The sequence below is a fragment of the Megalops cyprinoides genome, chromosome 20 (assembly GCF_013368585.1).
Source record: "Megalops cyprinoides isolate fMegCyp1 chromosome 20, fMegCyp1.pri, whole genome shotgun sequence".
In the NCBI taxonomy this organism is placed as follows: Eukaryota; Metazoa; Chordata; class Actinopteri; order Elopiformes; family Megalopidae; genus Megalops; species Megalops cyprinoides.
Window position 1 is genome coordinate 22,642,433 of NC_050602.1, and position 21,650 is coordinate 22,664,082.

At 43.6% G+C, this 21,650-nt stretch overlaps 1 protein-coding gene across 1 annotated transcript in view; it reads right to left on the minus strand.

Moving 5' to 3' along the window:
- Positions 1 to 2,181: 2,181 nt before the first annotated feature.
- pigk (phosphatidylinositol glycan anchor biosynthesis, class K) overlaps positions 2,182 to 21,650 on the minus strand; it is a 32,136-nt gene continuing 12,667 nt past the window's right edge. Inside the window, exons 10-11 of the mRNA XM_036554475.1 lie at positions 11,184 to 11,259; positions 2,182 to 3,447 (exon numbers count right to left, since the gene is read on the minus strand). Of these exons, the coding sequence (XP_036410368.1) occupies positions 3,331 to 3,447; positions 11,184 to 11,259 (193 nt within the window). The 3' untranslated portion in view covers positions 2,182 to 3,330. The remainder of the gene's footprint in view (positions 3,448 to 11,183; positions 11,260 to 21,650) is intronic.

The following is a 21,650-nucleotide window of genomic DNA, read 5'->3' on the forward strand; positions in this document are numbered from 1 at the left end:
GCCAAATGGGATCTGCAGGCTTTGTTTGCGAGTTAAACAACCTCCCCTTCACTCCAAGGGCAGTGTTTACTCGCCCGTACAGGGGGAGACCCCCCAGCCCCCGCCCCCAAGCCATATTATCAAACCCAACAGAGAGTGGGACTTAAATATCTTTTATCTGGGAGAGAAGGCCTTTCCATTTACGGTCGTTAGCTCCCAGTGATTTTCTCCGCCCTGTTCTCTGCTGCATTCACCTGACCCTGCGCGCTGAAATGATTATAAACGACACAGGGCCCCTGGAAGGACTTTATCATGTGCGAGGGCTAAAAATAATCCAGATTGGAGTTTATTGCACTGATCTATTACCCCTCCTTTCTCTGTAAGGCTCCACCACCTCGACCCACAAACCTCTACCTGAAACCAGGCCTATCCTTGGTCATACAAAATGTAGACTTTTCCTTCTTTTGAAACATGCTAAGGGAACATAAATACTATACAACAAATGTTCAAGAGAAAGCAACTTTAGCTCCTTAAGCACATACTTCATGCTTCCAAAATTAAGATGCTGTTAAATATGTCCTCATGTCACCACAATTGTCAATAATCAATACCCAAAATAGTGGCCTTGTTATCTCAAATGAGTAGGTTCAGTGAAAATAAGTCATCATAAAATTATCCTGATTTACAGTGCCCTAATAATGTGCAATAATGTGCCTCCAATTCATCATTGATTTTACAATCTGCAACTGGATAATCAGATGTGCATACAATTTTCTTCTGCAAGTTCAGTGCTTTCAGATTTTGTATTCAGAGGTACAAAGTAAACACCTCTCCCATTATTATAATATGCTGCGTTTATGTACCCATGGTTTTGTATGGATGAAATGAGTCATTTCAAATCTGTGATGACTGTTATTATAGAGAGTCTTTTTGGATAGGCTGGACTTAATAGCGGAGAGCTTCCTTGCCAATTTGGCGCCAGACAGCAGAAGCTGCATTATCTGCCAAAAGCTCACCTGAAAATCCGCCAGGTCTGTAGAAGTACACCTAGGAGTTTTCTGTGGGCTTGTTTTTTGCCATTTTTTGCAAATGAAGGTAATTATGAATTATGTCAATTCATCGCAATTCAAGATTTCTTAGTCTCTACTTTTTTCCCGAATGTTTTTTTGGCACCTGTTATAAAAAAACTCCTCAGAGTAGCAGCAGTCTATTGCATCTCTGGAACTTAAAGGTACAGGTACAGCTCAGTTACCAAAGACTGTGAGAAGTCCATTGATGGGAAGGGGCATTCATTCAACGCCCAACGTTCAAGGGAGGTTCAGCTAAAAGCCTCCCACCTCCTTACACAGGAACAGTTCTTTAACCTAGAGCAGGTCATGGATGGCATGACCTCAGGTTCCATACCCTTCCTGCCTACAGGGTGCTACAGGGTGCTACAGGATGAGGGGGATTTTGGGTTGATGCAAGACCGGAATTCTGAACGCAATTATCATGTGGTGGAAGGGAAGTGCCCTCACTCAGGCTGTTTTCGGAGGAAAGCAAAAAGGGATTTTATGGCAGAAATATCACAAAATATAGCGTGAATGAATCAATAGTCAATTAGAGGGTGAGTGTTGGCCACATGCTGATTTGAATCTTCAGGGTCCACGAACAGGAGCGAAACCGGCATTGGCAGATGTGCTTGTACCAACTAAGACGTCATCTCTGCTCAAATAATAACCCCTACTTATTCCCTGCTAATGTTCATAAGCATGTTTGGGGCTCGGAAATTTTCAAATGCTTCAAATTTCCTTGAGTGGGAGAAATGATATGGCAGATCTGATGAAGCACAGCAGGAAAAGCAACATTTAAGACACATGAACAAAACCAGACCTCTTTGGGCTCAGTCTTCTTCCCCCTGTGCTCTATGCAATTACTGTATTAGCAGGTCAAACCACTTACAGACTGGTGTCTAATGGCGTTATTTCAGCTACAAAGTGAACCCGCTCAACTGACAGGTCCAAAAAAAAGTGTGTTTTGTTTCATGTGATGAAATTGTCACTGACAAATGACAACACTGACAACTATCCATGCAATAATAAAGGATGCAAAGTCAAAAATTAAACTGTCAATGTTTCCCTCAATCTTTAATACAATCATCCCAGATCCATAAAGAACAAAACAATAAATATCACTGACATCAGATATTCCAGAAAGGGACTAGAGTCGGTCTTCTCTAAACATCTCTTCTCTAAACATCAAGCAAACTAACAAAAAAAACAAAAGGGAGAAGCAACCAATAACGGTCTCCATTCACTGTGCATAAGAGGGCAGTGTTAGACGTGCATAGCTGCCATCGGCCCGTCATATGATGTCAATAACCTCCTCATCTGTTTTTCCTCCAAGCCATGAGAGGGCATCAGGAGGACCTTCTTACCCAGTCTGGACTTAGTCACACTGGCCTAAACACCCTGCACAAAACGCTATGGGGGAAACACTAACGTGATCTGCAAATGGATGACGGACTGATAGGTAATCCAACAGGATTATCCGTTAAATCAGAAAGCCGTACCATCGCACTCCATCTGCACCTACACCCCATGAAGCGGCGCGTTTACAGTCCTGCCCACGTCATCTTTAATGAGCCGGACGTATTCTTCCAGCCTCAGTGCATTTCAGAGCGACTTCACAACTCAAGACGCAGTTCAGTCTCTTACGTAAAAGCCTGCTGCCGAAACAAAGGAGACAGGGAAGCTTTCAGTGAAATTAAATTTACATCTATGGGCGCTCGATCCATATGGCAGGCAGCTCGTCATGCCTATTCCAGAACCGGGGCACAAAAGTGCATAAAACAGAACACGCAATAAATTATGAAAAAAGAAAAAAGAACAGTTCGAACAGGAAATACATACAAGTCTTCGTTTGATGGACGATGCTAATGAACAATGACTTCCATTAAAAGAAGAGGCTCAGGCCGACCGTTACCCACAATGCCCCGTCTGTTCCTCTGAGCTGAATTTTCTTCACGTTACGCAACTCTTTTACTCTTTCACTGCCTCATTTCCTCCATTTTCCCCCTTTTTATAGAAACCCTTTCAACATCTCAAACAAGAAAAGAAAAAAAACTGACGCACAGAACATTGAGAAGAGAAAGAAGAGTCTTCTTTGTCCACTCTTACATGAACAGGCTTGACATAGCCAACCCCGCCTCCATGCCCCTCTCTGCCACAGAAAGGCCATGGTCCCTGTGCATGTACTAACCAGCCTGCCCACCCTATAGCAGCGAAACCCAGGGAGAGAGCAAGGCAGGCTGCTATCATCAGTCCAGTGTTGGGGTACAGCCCCTGCCTTTGTCCCCCGGTCCCCAAGGGCTCAGAAGATGTGTTTGAGGTGCTTGATGCCGTAGGTCTTGAAGAACACCAGCAGGATGAGGGTCCAGAGTCCCAGGATGAAGCCGTCGGGAGGATGCCAGTCCTTGCGCTTGGGTTTCTGTGAGATCGGGACAACGGTAGGGCGGTGAGACTGTAGCTCCCGTGTAGGAACTGAATCATAAGCATACGCACACCAGCTCAATGCACATTTACATTCTCATAATTTCAACTGATTTATTATGCGGTGTTAGGTGCCTGCATTGGATTTACACCAAGCCACAGTATAACACCAATTCCCATTTAATTCCCTACTCAACGGACAACAAAGCTTTTAAATTGAACTGTGGATTAACATTATCAGAGTGTCAACTGTTTCCTGAGACCACACCTGGGCTGCCTGCATTAAAGTGAAAGACTTTACAATCCAAGTGACATGCACACACACACACACACACACACACGAGGTTATAATCATATGCATTTTAACATTAACTACACTCTCGTCTTCCACATTAGCACGCACACACTCTCCTGCTCCTCGTCCCCGTGTCTTAACAGGGACTCCATAATAAGTAATAATTTTTGACGTGAGAGAGAAGGCGCATGTGGAAAGGTTATCTTAGCCAGGGAGAGTGTTTGTTTGTAAATTCCGCACACGATGCTGGTCCTATTGTAGGAGTGGTGGTGTTCAACATTCAGCAGCCCCCCCACCCCCCCCGAAGCTGTAATCAAGATGAATGCGGAGCTGCAGAGCTTTTCACACTGACTGAAAGGAGGCAAATCCCTATGGAGACCACACATATACGTGCTAGAGGACATGACAATTACTGGTGGGAAAAAAAAGAAGTACTGACAAAAAGAAAAAAAAATGCTTCCCCCAGAAACAATGACTTCAATTAAGCACTTCTTGATTAGACAGGTATTAAAGGTTTGGAAACTCATCAAAATGGCAGATTTAATCCAGGCCTCGAGTCCTAGGTGTGAAACTAGGAATTAAGATCTTTACCTAAGGGGAGAGTACTATGGCAAAGAGGACGTGTGGCTGATGTCCGCTTTGCCATAGGTGACACGCAGTCAAATGCAGTCACACTATGCACTGTGCCAGCACAGCACACATGGCTCTGAGTTTGTTCATTCATTACCATACCCACCACTCTGTGTACAAATCCAAACACTTCCAGATCTACCCGCCCACATTAAACAGGCACCCGGAGAATATTTGCACTCTTTCAGAGATGGAAGCTTTGACCTCAAAAAAAAAAAATCTCTACAGCTCTGCTCCACCGCTTTATCAGAAAGTGAATTTCTGCAATGGTGTGGTGTCTCAGCAGGGGTTCAATCGATATGCAGGCGTCTGGTGAGTAAGCACACCTTTCAGAGTTTACACAGAGGCGCAAAAAAGCAGCCAGCTGCTTAGCCTCTCTCCATGGAGTCCACTTGCTCCATTTCTGAGAGGAACATGGCAAATAAAGCCTTTAATATGGCACAGTTGAAGCTCCAATCATTTCGTGAGCATGTCGCAATATCAAAGTGTTTTGCAATGCATTTTATTTGTACAGTTATGTCACAAGGGGACAGGTTCTAGAACAGCAGTTTAGAAGGCATGGGTAAGGATTCCTTCGAATTATTACCAAAACTGAGACAAGAGCCCAGAATTTACCTGGATATACGCCATGTCTGTGTTTTCGAACTCACACAGAAGGACCGCGAGGGTGGAAATAATTTAGCCTGGGAGTGAACCCGCCCACCACGGTGGCGGACGGAACATTCCAGGTATCCCGCCACGTTCTCGGGACGTTTCCGTGACACGACGGCAGCGTCCGCAGAGCACCGCAGGGCCAGCTGGGAACGCCGCCATCTGTGAGTCTGTCCTCCCGATGAACCCAGAGACCTGTGCGGTCTTCCCAGAATGCTCTGCACCAACCTGTAGCGCCCTCGCAGCAACGACAACGAGAAGCATGATTGGAATAAAAGTATCAGCCTCCTCCTCAGAGTCCATCCCCTCGAATGATTCCGTCTTTTGTTTTAATGTCCTTCCACCCGAATTTTCCCTGTGCCCCCGTGTCGAACCCTGAACACATGTTCCGCCGTTTTAGGGCGCCTCACTCCCCCTTGTTTACAAGGATCCGATCCACTGGTCTCATTCATCACCACCCTGGGCGGAAATTAGGTGGAATAACTCCATCTGCTCGAGGAGCGGTCTGTGACAGGGAGGTAGGACAGCAGAACGGGATGAAAAGACACCAAGCAGTCGTCGTCACTGTCACAGGCAAGGAGACAGTGTAGCAGGACTCGTAACTGAAAGGTTGCTGATTCGACTCCCTGCTGGGGCACTGCCCCTGTACCCTTGGACAAGGCACTTAACCCACAGCTGCCTCAGTGTATATCCAGCTGTATAAATGGATGTAAAAATTGTAACCTATGTAAGTCGCTCTGGAAAAGATCACCTGCTAAATGACAATAATGTAATGGAACATGCAATAGGCAATACACACACACGGTTCTGCGGAGACACCTTTGACACAACTGTCTCCGCCCCCTCAGTGCCCTAACTACGCATCAAAGTAAAATCCAAGTATGACACAAAGCAGACTTCAAACGCCTTGGTTACTGAGCGGGATTTCATCAGCGAGCTGCGAGGGCCTCCAACGCTCCTCGGCGGCGGCCCAGGCGGGAGATTTACGCCATGATTGGCGCTCACACGCAGGGGAGGGTCTGACAGCGCTGTTATCTTTTCTAATCCATCAGCGTGGCTCTTCACACACGAGGGCACAGCTGAGAGCCGTGTTCTCCGCGCCGGCAGCTCGCTTTTTTTAATCGCTCTTCCTGCCATCTGCCCGAGGTGCCTTCCCTGGCCCCCCGAGCAGGAGCACGAACCCCGCCCCGCGGACAGAGTGCGGAGGATTTTAAACACATTTCTGAGTTGAGGAGACATCACATACAGGTCAGATAGGGCAGTGGAACAGCATATTGGTAAAGAACTGTGCTTGTGACCGAAAGGTTGCAGGTTCGATTCCCTGCCGGGGCACTGCTGCTGTAACCTTGGGTAAGGTACTTAACCCACAGTTGCCTCAGTAAATACCCAGCCGTGTGAATGGATAACATGTAAAAACTGTAACACATGTAAGTTGTTCTAGGTGAGAGCATCTGCTAAAGGACAATAATGTAATGCGCCAGAGCCACGGCATGGTGGCATCTAGGCAAACAGGCTTGGGGCTAGCTGGGGAGGCAGGGAGGGATGAGATGCTGGAGGAGGCTTCAAACCCGGGGCTGGAGGACCTCCCAGAGCAGGAGGTGTGAACGTGTGAACGTGTGACCCGGCAGCCGCTAGCGTGCGCTGGGGTGGCTGCAAGGCCACTGACGGACGGGGTGTGACAGACAGCGGTGTCAGCTGACATGACAGGATGAGAGAGAGGGGAGCTTGACTGCACGTCTCCGGCTATACCAGCCTGACGAATGTCTGGGCAGCCGACGAGATCTGATCAGCTGTGAGATCTGATCTTTTACTTGCGAGAGACTGCAAAGCACTCGGTGAAGCGCTCTGATTGGATGAACCAGAGTGTGTTCCCATTGTATTGGTGCCGTCTCTGGTTCTCTTTATTCGTAAACTGGCTTGATCGTCCATGCACTGCATCGAGGGCCAAACTTCTGGTTTTACAGTTCATTTTATGAACAGTTATACTGTTGTTGATGCTGAATACACAGGTGTTGATGAAAATGACGTCCCCTGTTTTTTTGGTGTCTGCAAAACCAGTAGCACAGAGCAGACCTCTTCAGCATTCTCACCTCCAAAACTAAAGGTACAGAAGTTCCACTATACCAAGTAAAAGCAGTGCTCCAGCACAGAGAGACCAACTTTCTATCACCGTTCACAATGCTAGACGCAAACCGTGGAGGCCGTGTCAAATCTCCAAATTCCTTCCAACAGGGCAAACGGTGTTATAATTGTTCATTTTCAGCAACGCCTACAATTCTCCAAAGTCAGACTGTAAAATGTCAAACTGTCACAGATTATAAACAACAACTGGATGTCAGAGAATGGAGCTGTGAAAAGAAATCATCAGAGGAAGACAAACTAATAGAAAAAGTGTTGCACCTTCAATGGAGCCATTTTTTTTTTTTTAGTCTTTGCCATGCGGCATTGATTTGAACGTACTGCGCCCCAGGCAGGGCAAGCTTCACCTCATCTCAGACCTGAGACAGCTGTCAGAGAGCCAGCACATTAATCAGCTATTTATTCAGAAAAAGAGAGAACTAGAGAGAGAGCAAGAGAGAGAGAGGGAGACAGATTGCAAAAGTAGTTACCACGGTGACATCCCAAACACTCCCAGGACTTTATTTTTCCATTCTGACAGTGGGGTGGGTGTTAAAAAAAAGGGGGAAATGACAGGTGTCTTGTGCATTTGCCTGATTTAAATGGAAGTTGAAGAATTAAGGCATGAAAGAGCTTGCTGGAAAGGCAGCCCACATGACGGCACCTACCATTAACTTGTCATTTCCCAAAATGAAAGCCCTCGGGTTAGTTTTTTTTTTTTTTTTTTGAGGATTTATCTCATGCAGACAGATTATGCATAAGCCTCTTGGGTGAAACACGCACCATAGCAAGTAAATACACCGCAGTAAGCAGAAAAATACATAGAAAAATCAAGCCACCTTATCATGCATTCATTGCACGTATGCAGAACTCATGTTAGCTCAAATGACATTCATTTGTTGCTCATTCAGGACTTAGGTACACCGTGGTCAGAGCGGTCCTGTTCGTTTGCCTCACATCGTTTATTTATTTATTTATTATTATTTTTTTAACAGAAATTTCTCACATCTTTGGGCACTTTCTTTTTTACGTGTGCGGCGTTTTTGAAAGTCGTTTCTGAATTGCTTCTTCCTTTCACCTGAAGTACTCTGCAATAAATGGCCTTATCAGAGCATTTTAATGATGGCATGCGGTAGAAACTATGAGTGTACTTCATAAAGGCATAAATCAGCATTGAGCCTTTCCAGTATACATACATGTAAGTCACGGTGAGCGTCACCTTTTGTACAAAGCCCTGCGCTCCAGGGGACACTGATAAGATACAAATAGGATTTCAGAGGCATATAAAATGTATGAATTGGATTATTGGATGCATTATCATTACTATTATTAAGTTTAACGCCTGGCTGGCTCTGCTCTTAAACTTAAAACGCAGTATCTTTGTTAATTGCGGCTTTCACGAGACTGAACCGTTTGAAACGGCTCCTGCAGGTGGTTCTTGGACGGCTTGCTCCGTTTCTCGTTTCCGACGATGCCATGCAGGAATTTCTGAGCTTACAGTAAAATGTTTGAATTGCAATTAAAAAACTGGAATGAGCGAATGTGTGAGCGCTTCCTGTTGGGTGGTGGGGGAGGAGCAAATGGTGCTCTCCTCGTGCTTGCTACCTTAACGATGCTCATGGTCGTGACCACGACACAACATGCACCCAGGAAAAGACACCCACGTTCTCGATTTCTGCAGCACTTCAATCCCGTTTAAAAAAAAAAAAAAAAAGACAAAACCAAGAGCAACAGTAAGTCCACACACCCTGCACATGTGACTGCCTCAGGGGTTTCACTTCAAAGAGGGAAAAACCCTACAAAATAAAGAGATGAATCACAATCTCAATGGTCTTTTCATGAGAAATCACTGTCGTTTGAAAGCCATATTCCACAAGTGGCAGCTGATTATTACTGTAATTATGGAGAGTGCATAGCCATACACCACTGTTACATTTTTAAAATGTAATAACGCAGATGAGTCATGTGTAATGTGTGTTACTTTTAAAATCTACAGGATTAAAGGAGTTTGAACAGAGTACATGTGTCTGGGATTGCAAGATGTTTCATACTATTCTATAGGTATTAATACAGGGCAAAAATCAGAAAAAAAAATATATACACACAACACTATATGTGGTAGTGTTATGATGCACTTGTATGATGCATATGTGGTAGAGTTATGATGCATTTTCCTTAGTCTCTCTGAGGTGTTTACAAAATATACAGAACCTAAAAATCTGAGAAATCTGTACTGTTTCAATAAATTGTCGTTATTATTTTTTATTATTAGTAGTAGTAGCTGTATGCTCTCATCATCACAGATCTAAATCAATGAGATATTTCATGGCCAAGACCTTAGATGTACTATGCATGCAAGAGACGGGGTCATTTTTGCCCTCAGCTCTGGCAATGGTGGAATGCAGGGAACGGGTCCAGCATGTTCTCCAGCTTGGCTGAGACTCTGGGCAGCGGATCGTCTGCCACTTCCTTGGCATGAGGTTTGGGAGGAACACACGCATCACGACAAATGGTCCATCTTAACTGCTTTTGGACGCCGCCGGTCCGGGAGGACTGAATTAGTCTCTGTTATGAAATGCAAACCAACCTGTGCCATGTAAACTCTTTTTAATAATGCCAAGCGCTGTCACTTCAGAGCAGCGTTTCCCGGGCTCTTTGCACACTGTGGGTAACAAGTAATAACAATATTGCTGCCTTGCTGCAAGCATTTACGTACAGTGCTGTTAAGTCATGAGAGAGATGCACTTTGTAAAAGCGTAGCTGGTTTTTTTTCCACCTCTTTCATGGCAGTCCCAGTCAAACACAACTGTCCTGCCAGAAAAGCCACTTCTCACACACTCACATTACATTATTGTCATTTGGCAGATGCTCTTAACCGGACATGACACATAGAGACACCATTAGCATCTTACCGATTGCTACAGAGCCGCACTCACACAAGGCCAGTGCATAGAGACACCATCACCATCTTACCATTACAGAGCTGCATTCATTTACGTTACATTAAATTATTGTCATTTAGCAGACAATCTTATCGAGAGTGACTAACATAGGTAACTTTACATGTTATCCATTCATAAGGCTAGATATTTACTGAGGCAACTGTGGGTTAAGTACCTTGCCCACGGGTAAACCAGCAGTGCCCCCGAGGAATCGAACCAGCAACCTTTTGGTTACAAAACCTGCTCCTACCACTATGCCACACTCTCTAGTACCCACAATGGTGTGCCTCAGGTAGTGATCTACGTTTAAAAGGCTGAGTTACAACCAGCCTTCATGGTGATGCTCTGCAGCTTAACCTTGAATTAGTAAAATCTGAGTCATTGTTTTGGAACAGCTCAGGAAAATCACAAAGATAGCTGCCTTAGTCAAAATTAATTTACTTTTATCTATGCAACCAACGAACAGTTTCACAAAAACGGTTGAGGGGTATCTTTCATCACTTCGTACTGTCTGATTTCATGGCAGCAGGTTCTGAGACGGTTGGTGTAGAAACCTCTTCTCCTTACATCATTTGACACAGAATGAGTCTACTGGCAAAGGTAAGCTCAGGATAGGAAGGAGAGAATTTTGATTTAAGAGCTGGCCTCGCTCAGGATATGAAACAGACAGAATTCATATCCTGGGCGACCCCAGAGTGCTGGCGTTTGTACACTTGTGTCCATTTCACAGGGTTACATCAGCACGAAGCACAAGGAAAGAAGGTAGGGCTGCAGTCACGAAAATGCAACACACCTCTGCGTCAACACCTACATCACCACAAATACAACAACCTCAACAGCAACCTACACAACCTACACAAACCCTACATAGACACAACAACCCAACCCACACACAAAAAAATCTACACAAACCTCTACACAGACACAACAACATAAATTTGTCTCCACACAGGCCCAACAACTTAACTAAAGAACATCTAAATAAAAATCTGTGTCTACACAGAATACAAACTCACATTAAAACACAGGCTGAACACTTTTTTTAAAAAAAACACGCACACACACACGGACACAAAGGCAAGTGAACTGGAAACTCACCTGATGAATTATTTCAGCAACCGGCAGCTGGTCCACATATGACTGGGCCTCTGACGTCGGCTCACCCATCATGTGCCTGGAAGAACACGAAAAGCCACTATCCATCACTCACGGAGCAGGCAACCAGGAAGAAGCCGGGGCACCAAATGTGGACACTGTGTTCTTTGATGGTCTGCATAAAAGCCCCCTGAGTAAGAGGGCTTTCGATGTGTGCGGTCGATGGTTGAGAGTGAGTGGTCCTGCAGACCCATGGGGGGGGGCATTAGGCCTTGTTCCATTAGCCAAGCAAACTTCACACACAAAGGGGAGTTCAGGGAGACAGAGAGCAGACGGGAGAGCTTGGTCGAGCCCTGCGAAATGCAGCCGGAGGAAAAAAATGCACGCCTCTCCCTGTCTGAGTACACACCCCACTCGTCCTCCCAACACAGGCCGGCTGCCGCTATGGAAATCACACAGCATCGCGTTTTCCCCACAATAAGCTCTGCAGATAAGCCCTCAGCGGCCTGCGCCCAGGGCCCTGCTAAAATTGCACGGTGTAGAAAGACAGGAATTTGAGGCGTCTTCGTGCTGCAACTTCATACATGAGCAGTTTCTGAAATTAAAATCTGGCCTGGTACCGGCTGCGGTGCTGAAATAGGCAGGAGTAGATTTAATTTTTTGAGGAGTGTGGAGGGGAAAAAAAAACAAACAAACAAAGTGGAAATCAACAGTTCTCTCTGCTGTAGCACTGAGGGTCACTGCAATGACCTTGAGCTGCCTTCTACCGCTGTTCGCTGGTTTCCGCAATTCTGCACGCCATATTGAGACCATCTCTGTACCCCCTGTTGGTGATAGCCTATTTCACACTTTTTTATCAAACCAGGGGGCACTTGACTAGAATAAAACAGACTGCAGCAAGCAGTGAAACCATCACCAATTTCACCAATCACACTGCATCACACGTCAAACTGCCTATCAATTATTCATTCCCAAGCTAATCAAGCAATGCAAATAAATCAATGAATGACTGATTGCAAAACTGACATCCTTGCTGGCCTGGCTTAAACGTCTGACAGAATGAATCAATATTTCCAAGACGCCCCCCTCTCCTCACCATCCCTGCCCCACCCAAATTCACCTGAAGTCACAAAACCCCTGAAAGGGGGCTTTAAGTAAGCCAGACTAGAGACCTTCAGGTAGCAGGCAAGGCTTGCAAAGTTATATTTTCCAGGACTACATTTTCAAAGATGTCCCCATGTTTAGATGTAATACGTGAGGCTGCCCTTTGAACAAGGGAAGGATTTTCATATATTGTTGCTGTGGTAGAGAAGATATGTATAGCCTTTCAGCTAAATGTCAGTTTTCTCATTTCCGTGCCAGCTGTATGTAAAATCATGACTTTTTTTTGGAACGTGCCCTGATAAGCCTGGCCTTTACTGGTTTGCTCTTCATTTGAGCTTCAGCTCACAAATCTGGCTCAGTTTAAACAGAGTATAAACCACGGTCCTACTCAAACTTTCTATCACAATTTTAAAGTTTTGTTAAAATAGTTAAGTATTGAACCTTCATAAGTACTGAACCTTTATAATATTAACTGAGAAGATCACCCATTTCAAATTTCCAATTTCAGTCTGTGTATTTTGTCTGAAATGAAAGTACTCATATTCATCATCAACCCAGGACCTAGTTATTTCAGACAGCCAAGATACCCATAGCTGAACATTTCTCCCACAAAATCTGGCTCTGTGATCACTTCTTGATTGCATTTGAAACAGCAACAGTGAATACTGTCACATCTCAACTCAGGAGAACCTACTCTGCAGTTCAGCTAACTTTTCTAATTTTATAAAAAGTTTCTGCCTGCTTCTTATCTGCTGGATGGTGATGGTTTAGACCATGGAATCCTTAATGTGTAGCTTCTCTGCAATGTTCTTGTGTACAGTTACAGTGTAAGGCTGTAAAATATTCTTGACTTAACTGGCCCACTTAAATGATAAAAAATATTAGTAATCAAAGGATTTCACTTTGGTCCAATAATAGACACACAGACACATGAAGTCATAGAGAAAAGCACAAATGGACAGCCAGTGAGCTCTGAGATCACTTCCTGTCACAGAAAAACCCCTTTCTTTTCTGATTTAGAGGATAAGTGAAACAATCTGAATTTTTCTTCAGAGACAGTTCCTGGTTATACCCTGCACACTTACTAACATTAACTTTCTTCATTTCTTTACTTAAAAAAAAAACCTGTTGCATATGTAAACTCTTACAAGACAGACAATGCTACTTGCTTTACTGGGCCAACACATAACAACTTTCATAATGTCTCTCTGATAGGCAAGTCAGATTTCACCATTTCATCTTCTAAATGTTTGCTAGCTCCATGAAGTAATGAATACCTGTTCTACGCCTATCCATGTTGAAGATAGTCATACCTCACAAGTAACAGATGCAGAAAACCTGCAGAGCTATTTCTAACACTTCCTTTCTTACAAAAAAAAATCAAGAGGAAGGGGTGGCACAATAGTTATGTGCCTATTACAGCTCTTTTGATACAGAAATAAAAAAATCTAAGTGATAGCTCTGTTCAGATGACAAAGCACGTTTCGATGTTGGTCTTTTTTTTTGACTTAAGTGCAGTATTTGACACCACTGATCATTAGTTTTGACTAAAGGGTCTAGATGGCTTGGCAGAAGACACATGCTCATGGTTCAAATAATACCTATCAGACAATTTCAGTCCAGACTCAAAGAGGTTTACCCAGAATTGTGCAGAGTGAAAAATTGAGCCCTGAAAGGTTGGATTCTTGGGTTTCCTTCATTTTCCCTCCACGTTATCCCTCGGTGAGGTAGGCCAATTCACATCACCCCTTCGAGAGGTAGGCCAATTCACGCTGCTCCTTGGAGAGGCAGGGAATTAATGTGACCCCTTGGAGAGGCAGGCTAATTCATGTTACTCCCTGAAGAAGTAGGCTAATTCGCGTTACCCCTTGGAGAGGTACAGAAATTCACCTTAGCCTTGGAGAGACAGGCTAATTCACATTACCCCTCGGAGAAGTGGGCTAATTCAGAGGACACAGCGGCTGTATGCACCACTGTGCAAATGATACTTGACGCAACTACTCACTGAAACTAGGGAGAACTCAGAACACCCCTGACATCACGTACAACACACCTTAACAATATGAGAAACCGCATGACTTCAGTCACTAACTTCTGACACAGCAGAGGTTCCTGGTGGCTCTGTGACATCTGTTCGTTTTGCATGGGTACACCTTTACCATAACTCCAGAAGCAACGTTAGAGATGTTGGTATAACATCAGATCTGATCTCTTTCTCTCTGAAATGTTACATGAATAGATATCCAAACACTGTATTAGAAGTAGAAATAGTACACTACAGTACTTTCCATCTTTAAAAGATACAGAAAACCTGCCTATTGCTGTCTTTCTGCAAGGCTGGATTATTACATTGCCTTATTATCTATGACAGCATTTCCTTCATTTCCTTCCTTCAGACCTCAAGGTGTGGAATGACTTGCCTTACCTTGTGTGGGAATCAGAGACACATCTACACTAAATCCCAGCTACTACTTCTCTTCTCAAAAACCTTACCTCCTGGCAGCGTGCTCCGTTTTGCAGTTTACCGAGTTTCCTGCAGGTCGCCTGGGCGCATTGTCACATAGGTGATCACACCTGTTTTACTGCTAGACGTGCTCAGGAGACCTCAATTCAGTGTTCTCATTCAAATTACATTTATATTTTTCAACAATGTCTTAAGGATACATGATTGCAGTTTATTTATTGCTGAAATAGGCCAAGTCAAACTTCTGTGATACTGAAGTACTTTGAGAATGCCAATGCGGAGAGAATGATTTTTGAGGGATGTTACGTCCGCACAGATGCACACTTGTGGGTGCTTTTGGCAGCAAAGCGTTACACTTGCTATAAAAGAATGCAAGTATACATGAACTTTACCTTTTTTAGATTTGGGCAGATTTCCACGACAGTGAGATATGAGGCCATGTTCTCTGACTTCTGCATGACTTTCCTGAATTAAAAAGTTCCCAAGGGTTTTCAAGGACCACGTCAACCCCCAATCAGCAAAGACACCCTCTTCTACTCCAGAACTTTTGGCCTCTGATAACTCCAGCTAATAATGATAATCTGAGCTGTTAATATCTGATAGTGCTGTGCACTGTGTGCATGTCTGATGTAACTTTGACTTCTTTTTACAGCTTGATAGCTAAATTCTATGATCTTGCAAAAAAGCTGATTCACTTTTAGACACCTATACATGGTTACAATTAAGTTACCAAGGTGATTTTTTTTCCTATTTGGCATCTGTGTTTTTTGTGGACTTTCATCCTCTCAGAAACAAAAACCCTTATATATGATACCCCTCTCTGTCCACAAACCAGCATTCTGTATTATAGTTGAAAAACATCTCACTGTTTCAAATACGACTGCTCAAGGTGACCTCTTTGATTTACAGAATATCACTGCTGCGCTTTTCATGTTACACCCAATATAGCTTTCACTGTTTGTATTAAATGCACTCTTTGGAGTACTCAGTGACAGTTCCCTTGTTAATGGTGCCACATTAAATAAAAGTGCTTTATTAAATAAAATTTAATGTATTGATTGATTGAGCCATCTGAAAATCCAATGGGAGTGAGTTTAAGTACAGTATCTTGGTAGCTTAATTCTAGCTGCACTTCTCATTGAATTCTCTACCTTTACTGAGGACACAAACCTGCCTTTTGCTGGTGGAAATACTCTGCAGTGAGAAAACAAAACACCACGCTAACACTTGGTATACACTGAACACCTGGTATACCAAAGAACAGATTTTCTCTGAATATTCCCTTGGATGTGTGGATTACAAAAAGCAATCTGTAAACTCGCCCTTGTCGTCAGTGAAGTTCCTTGAATAAGCAGTGATTTTTAGGAAACCGCCCTCACCACCCCCCCACACCCCTCCCTGTCCACGGGACAGGGTGGTGTTCTGCCAGCAGGTCACTCTTGCATTTCAGACGTAACAGGAAGGAACTGCACAGCCAACTGATTCCTGGCCACCGGAGCACACACTCCCTTAACCACATGTAGCAGACTGTCACTCTCCTGGTCACAAAGTATGCCAAAAGCATACCAGCACGCTCTCTGCTTTTCTGACTTGTACAAGGCTTGTGTTGCCTGGCGTTGGGGCTGGACAGTCCAGAAAAGGGCACAGTGGTCCACTGAGACAAGTATGTTTTTTTTTTGTTAATTAAGTGGCCAACACGTTATGTTCATATACATTATGCAGTGAGAAGTTAACACTGCAAATTAACGCGTGACACATTGCACATATGAAGCTTACACTCCCTTAGCCCTGTGGAAGAACAGAGTCAATCCCAAAAACACACAAGGCAAAGTCAAACACTTACGTAAAATAGAAAAAGCATTTGGAACTTTATATATCCTTTTTAATAAACTGTAAAGGGAAACATTTTTACAATAATGTTTTCTCATCTCTATACAGAGGCTTTCATTGGCTACTCAATCATATCACATTCTGTGTCTTCACTCCAAAAGATCCATTAAGTGGGCCTGTATTACAGCTAGCTCATTAAACTGTTTAAGCTTACCTTTTATGAAAGGGGGAAGTCTGTTAAAATCACCTCCATGTAGGGCAGTGAAACGCAATTTACCTAATGTATGCCTAGCCATGCTGCTAAAAATACTACCATATCCTGGAATTAAGCACTGAGCTACAGGTAAACTGCAGAATGCAGCATAAATTTTAAGGTGGGCAAGTGAGGAAGACAGCATTTTAATGTCCAGTCCTCAGCTCGTCTGAACACTCACTGATCTGCCGGTTAAATTAAAGCCGCAGTATGTTTAATCAAATCACGTTTCAGCGGTTCAGCTTTTTCTAACCGTTTGTACAGATTAAATTACGAACACAAACAATCTAATTGGAACACAAAATGTTCTGAGGTCAACTCCTCCTCGATACACAAATGCACATAAAGAAGAAAGACAAAGGCTTCGCTCTGAGACTCGCACGCGTGTTTGAGGCTAACCGGTACGGACAGCTAGATCCTACCCCCTCTCAGGCTCTTTGTGGAAACACAAGCGGTCCTCTCTCTCTCAATGTACAGTACAGTACAGCACGCCTGTCCTTATACACTCACACAACTGCTGCTGGGACAACACACAGAATGTAGTGAATAGCTGAGACCAGGGCCGTCGTGACCTTAAATACATCAAGCTGCCTGCGCGTAATTAGTTTCATAGATTATATGGTTTGGCTGAAAAAAAGGGTTCTGTTAAACAAAAAATGACAAACTGAATAAATTAATAATAATACACATAATTATCATCATAACGCTATTAGCGTACACACTCTCTAACTCACACTTACACACCTCTTCTTGCGGTCATCTGGATAAAGGTGTCTGGTAAACGACAACAAAAAATAAAGCAGCAATAATAATAATCACGATTACCATAATAACGCTACTAATAATCACCTCTCAATCTCATACTCCCTTTTCTATATGTGTCACTTCAGTACATTACATTACTGGCATTTAGCAGATACTCTTATCCAGAGCGACTTACACAGCCTAGAATTTTTACATGCCGTCCATTTACACAGCTGGGTATTTACTGAGGCAATCTGAGGTTAAGTACCTTGCCCAAGGGTACAACAGCAGCAGTGCCCCGGCAGGGAATCAAACCAGCAACCTTACGTTTACAAGCCCAGCTCCACACCACTACGTTACACTGCCACTGCTACACTGCCACCCACTTCAGAGGTGGAAGGAGCAGTGAGCCTGCAGTGTGCTGGCTGCCCTCGGTCACGCAGCTGATGGACGGGCGTGTTCGGTGTGGCCTGCGCATGCTTCCCCCACCCTACACACAGAGCGCCGTAATGAGCCTCAGTCTGGCTCCAGAGCCACCACTTCTGATAAACTGCTGAGACGCAGAATGCGTCTCTTAAAACCGCAGAGGGAGCCGGACACATCTGAAGGTGTGTAAATGTCAATTTGTTCTTTTTCATCTTGAAACGCACAAGACAATGCTGCTCTGTCTCTGCCCCCTCCTCCCGCCTCCCGCCTCCCCCCTCCCCCCAAAACAGCATCGTTCCACCCTTTGAAGGAAAACATAACTCATAAATCACACTGCTAGGACGCATTAGCGGAGATGTAAGGTCAATTATTAATCAAAGACAATCGCTGTTACAAAAAGATTTATGTAGTCGCTGGCCATCTACTGAACACACCAGCATCACCCGAAACGACTACACTGCCAAATATGCTTTTGGAGGACAAGACAAATATCACTGACAGTAAAATACGACATGACATATACATGAAAACAATTTAGACTGCAAAATAATTTTTTTTTTTAAATTCAATCAAAAAAAAGCTAGTCAGAAATTGATCTGCGTCAAAAGTAAAAATGCACGATTAATTATCACACAGAATATTTTTTGAGAGGTTCTTATGTGATTTCCAGGAAAAAAAAACATTATGTCCAAAGACTATTACTGTTATTTGCGTGGGGGGAAAAAAGCACTCCAAAATAACCTTTCATATTTTGACCACAGCGTGAAAAACCCTGGAAAAAAAAAGAATCATGTGCGCTGTGCTCATACAATGGTCACGCAGAAAGCACAGAGCAACAGGAGAGGATAAGGGGACACTAGAGCGTAAATTCAATCTTGTCTCACCCTCACGTAAGAGGGAGGTAAAAAGAGAGAGAGGGAGAGCTCTGTCATTTTTAGTGCGCTTACAAACACACATGCATAAATAAGCACGGTAATGCGTTCTCGTCTAGTGCTGCAGAATGCCAGCAAGCCCCTCACTCAGGGCTGGAAACTGGCACATCAGCACTTTCTCCCAACAAGGGGCGGGGAAGCACTGAGAATCACTCACAGCATGTCAATATCATGATCACATTCAACCAGCTGCAGAATTAAACAGCATATTAAATTTTTTTTTTTTCTCCACCGGAGGAAGGACAAAGGCTTGAAGCGTGTGCGTGTTAAATCCGAGCTCACAAACAGCTTGTTCCGTAATATTGTAGCTTTTTGTTTCCGCTGCCCAATTTGACACTTTGAATATCATGCATTGTGTCTGAATTATTCAGTTATAGTCGGTAGAACAGGGAGGAGGAAGGAGGGGCCAGACAATGAAAGCGTCTTGTTCATTATCACTCATGCCCCGAGGCCAGAGCTGTACAATGCAACTAAAATCTAATTTGAGATGCTAATTAGTTGTAACCCAACTCTGATTATCTGATTAGTATGTTACATTATTTATTTTCATAGCTAGCGTTCTTACACAGGACAGCTTACACGGATCGAGCTGTAATTTTTCTCACCTGCGTACCGTCGCTGGAGTTTTCACTGTAACTACCTGGGTTTAATAACACGGCGCGTGGCAATGTCGTATCATCAAATCTGCAGCCTGTTCCATAAACAATACTCCATGCCACTGTCAATTAATCCAGAAAGGCACTTTCTCAAAGAAATGGGATAAATTGGATTATAAAGTCAGTCAGTGCTACACAACTGTCTTTTGGTGGTTTCTTTTCCATTGATTTGTATGTGCCCAATCTGAATAAAATTTTGTTGTTTATTCGTTTTCAAGTGGATTTCAAACGCACACAGACTATCTGTAGAGGAGCATCTTTTTTCAGGTGATGTAGGCAGTCCTTACGCTGATATTTACATGCTGACTTTATCAAGCTGCAGGGGCTACCAAGCAAACCTTTCTTGTTATTTTCATGACCTTTATATTCAGATTGAACAGGTACAGCCTTGAACTCATGGTTAAGCTTGGGAAGAGACCCAGTGGAAGGTCCGTGCGCTGCTTTATTTATTTATTTTTTTGTTTTCGATTTCTCTCACAAATTGATGCCGATGTGGTTAAGTATACAGAAAAAGTGAGCATTCCCTCCTGATGGATAAGTAGGTGAATGTCTGATGAAAAACACCAGCAACGTGGAAAACGGCAACATACTGGCGGCAATCAAGATCCATACAAGACGCGCTAGTGCCATCTAGTGGTGGACTCCATCACACACGCAACCTGTGCAGTTTGTTGAATTTATCTAGGGTTCTCCACCCTTATGACGGACAGCTGCAATGTCTGCAAGGTTTCAGTCTCCCCAAAAGTGCACAGCCCACTGGGGTCAGCCATTCGCCACCTAAGTTAAACTGATTGAGCTCATCCCCTCTGTTCTATGAGTGTCTCTGGCTGAAGTGGCAGACACCCTGATGGACTGTAACCCTCCAGGACAAGTCATAGAAATCCACGCTTTAGCTAGTGTATTCAAATTTTATACATTGTATATATTGGCTGTACACATGTATATGTACATATATGTGCGATGTTCGGAGTCAAACTCCTCCCCTATCTATGAAACCCTGTATGTATGTTGTACACGTGTACAAGTACATACATGTGCACTGAATGTACTACACATTGGTTACTCTGTGATGTGTCGCACACTAATACAGAAAACCAACAGACTAGTAGCCACTTTCTAACAGGCAATGTAGAAGTCAAATGTGCATTGGCTCTGTTTGCAGTCATAAAAAAGAGCTCTGGCTTCCTCTTAATTTTACGTGGCACATTTTATGTTTGCATGAAATTAAATGCTAAGGGGAGAGACGCCAGATAAAAAGAGTGCCAAAAATACCCTTCTGTACGAGACAGCAAGTACTGTCAACGTAACAAACTACAAGTTGGAAACCAAAACAAATTAACATTTTTAATGGCTACGGATTACAGCCAGCTCCATAGTGATTCATATATATGGATATGTTCATATATCCAAGCAGCTTTGACTGTACATTTTAAAAAGCTGTAATATTCAGTTATACATGACCATTGTGTAAAAAGCAAGAGAGAGAGCAACAATAATAATACATACATTGACAAATATACAAGTGACTGACGTCAGCTGAATGAGAATAGCATGACACTGACTGTAGACACCACAGGCAGTTCTGACCAAAAAAGGGCCCCTTGTCCCTGCACTTCTGTCCACAGCAGGGCCATCATCCTTTTAGTTAGGCTCTATAAATCCAGCCTGTGTTAGGGTTAAGGGCAACTTAGGAATGCTTCTTCATCACGGAATTGAAAGGAACCAAAGAGCGCAGACTACGAGGAAAATTCTCAAACACGCAGAAACTAAAAGATTTAACTTATAGCTGTAATTACCACTTCTGCTAGCATTACAGCCTCCGTAAAAAGTCAAATTCTCTCACGAACGTGATAAAACGAAAAATGATGATTATACAGAATACTTTGAAGCAAGGTCGCCGAGTTCCGTAATGGGGCCACAATCTTATACAGTGCTTGGACAGACATAGATTAATAAGGACATCTACTTTTAAGTCCATGCAAACACACTGCTGCCAACCCCCCCAAGGGGTAATAAATGATTAATACATACACAGTTAATAATTTATTCCTCTCCTTGGTT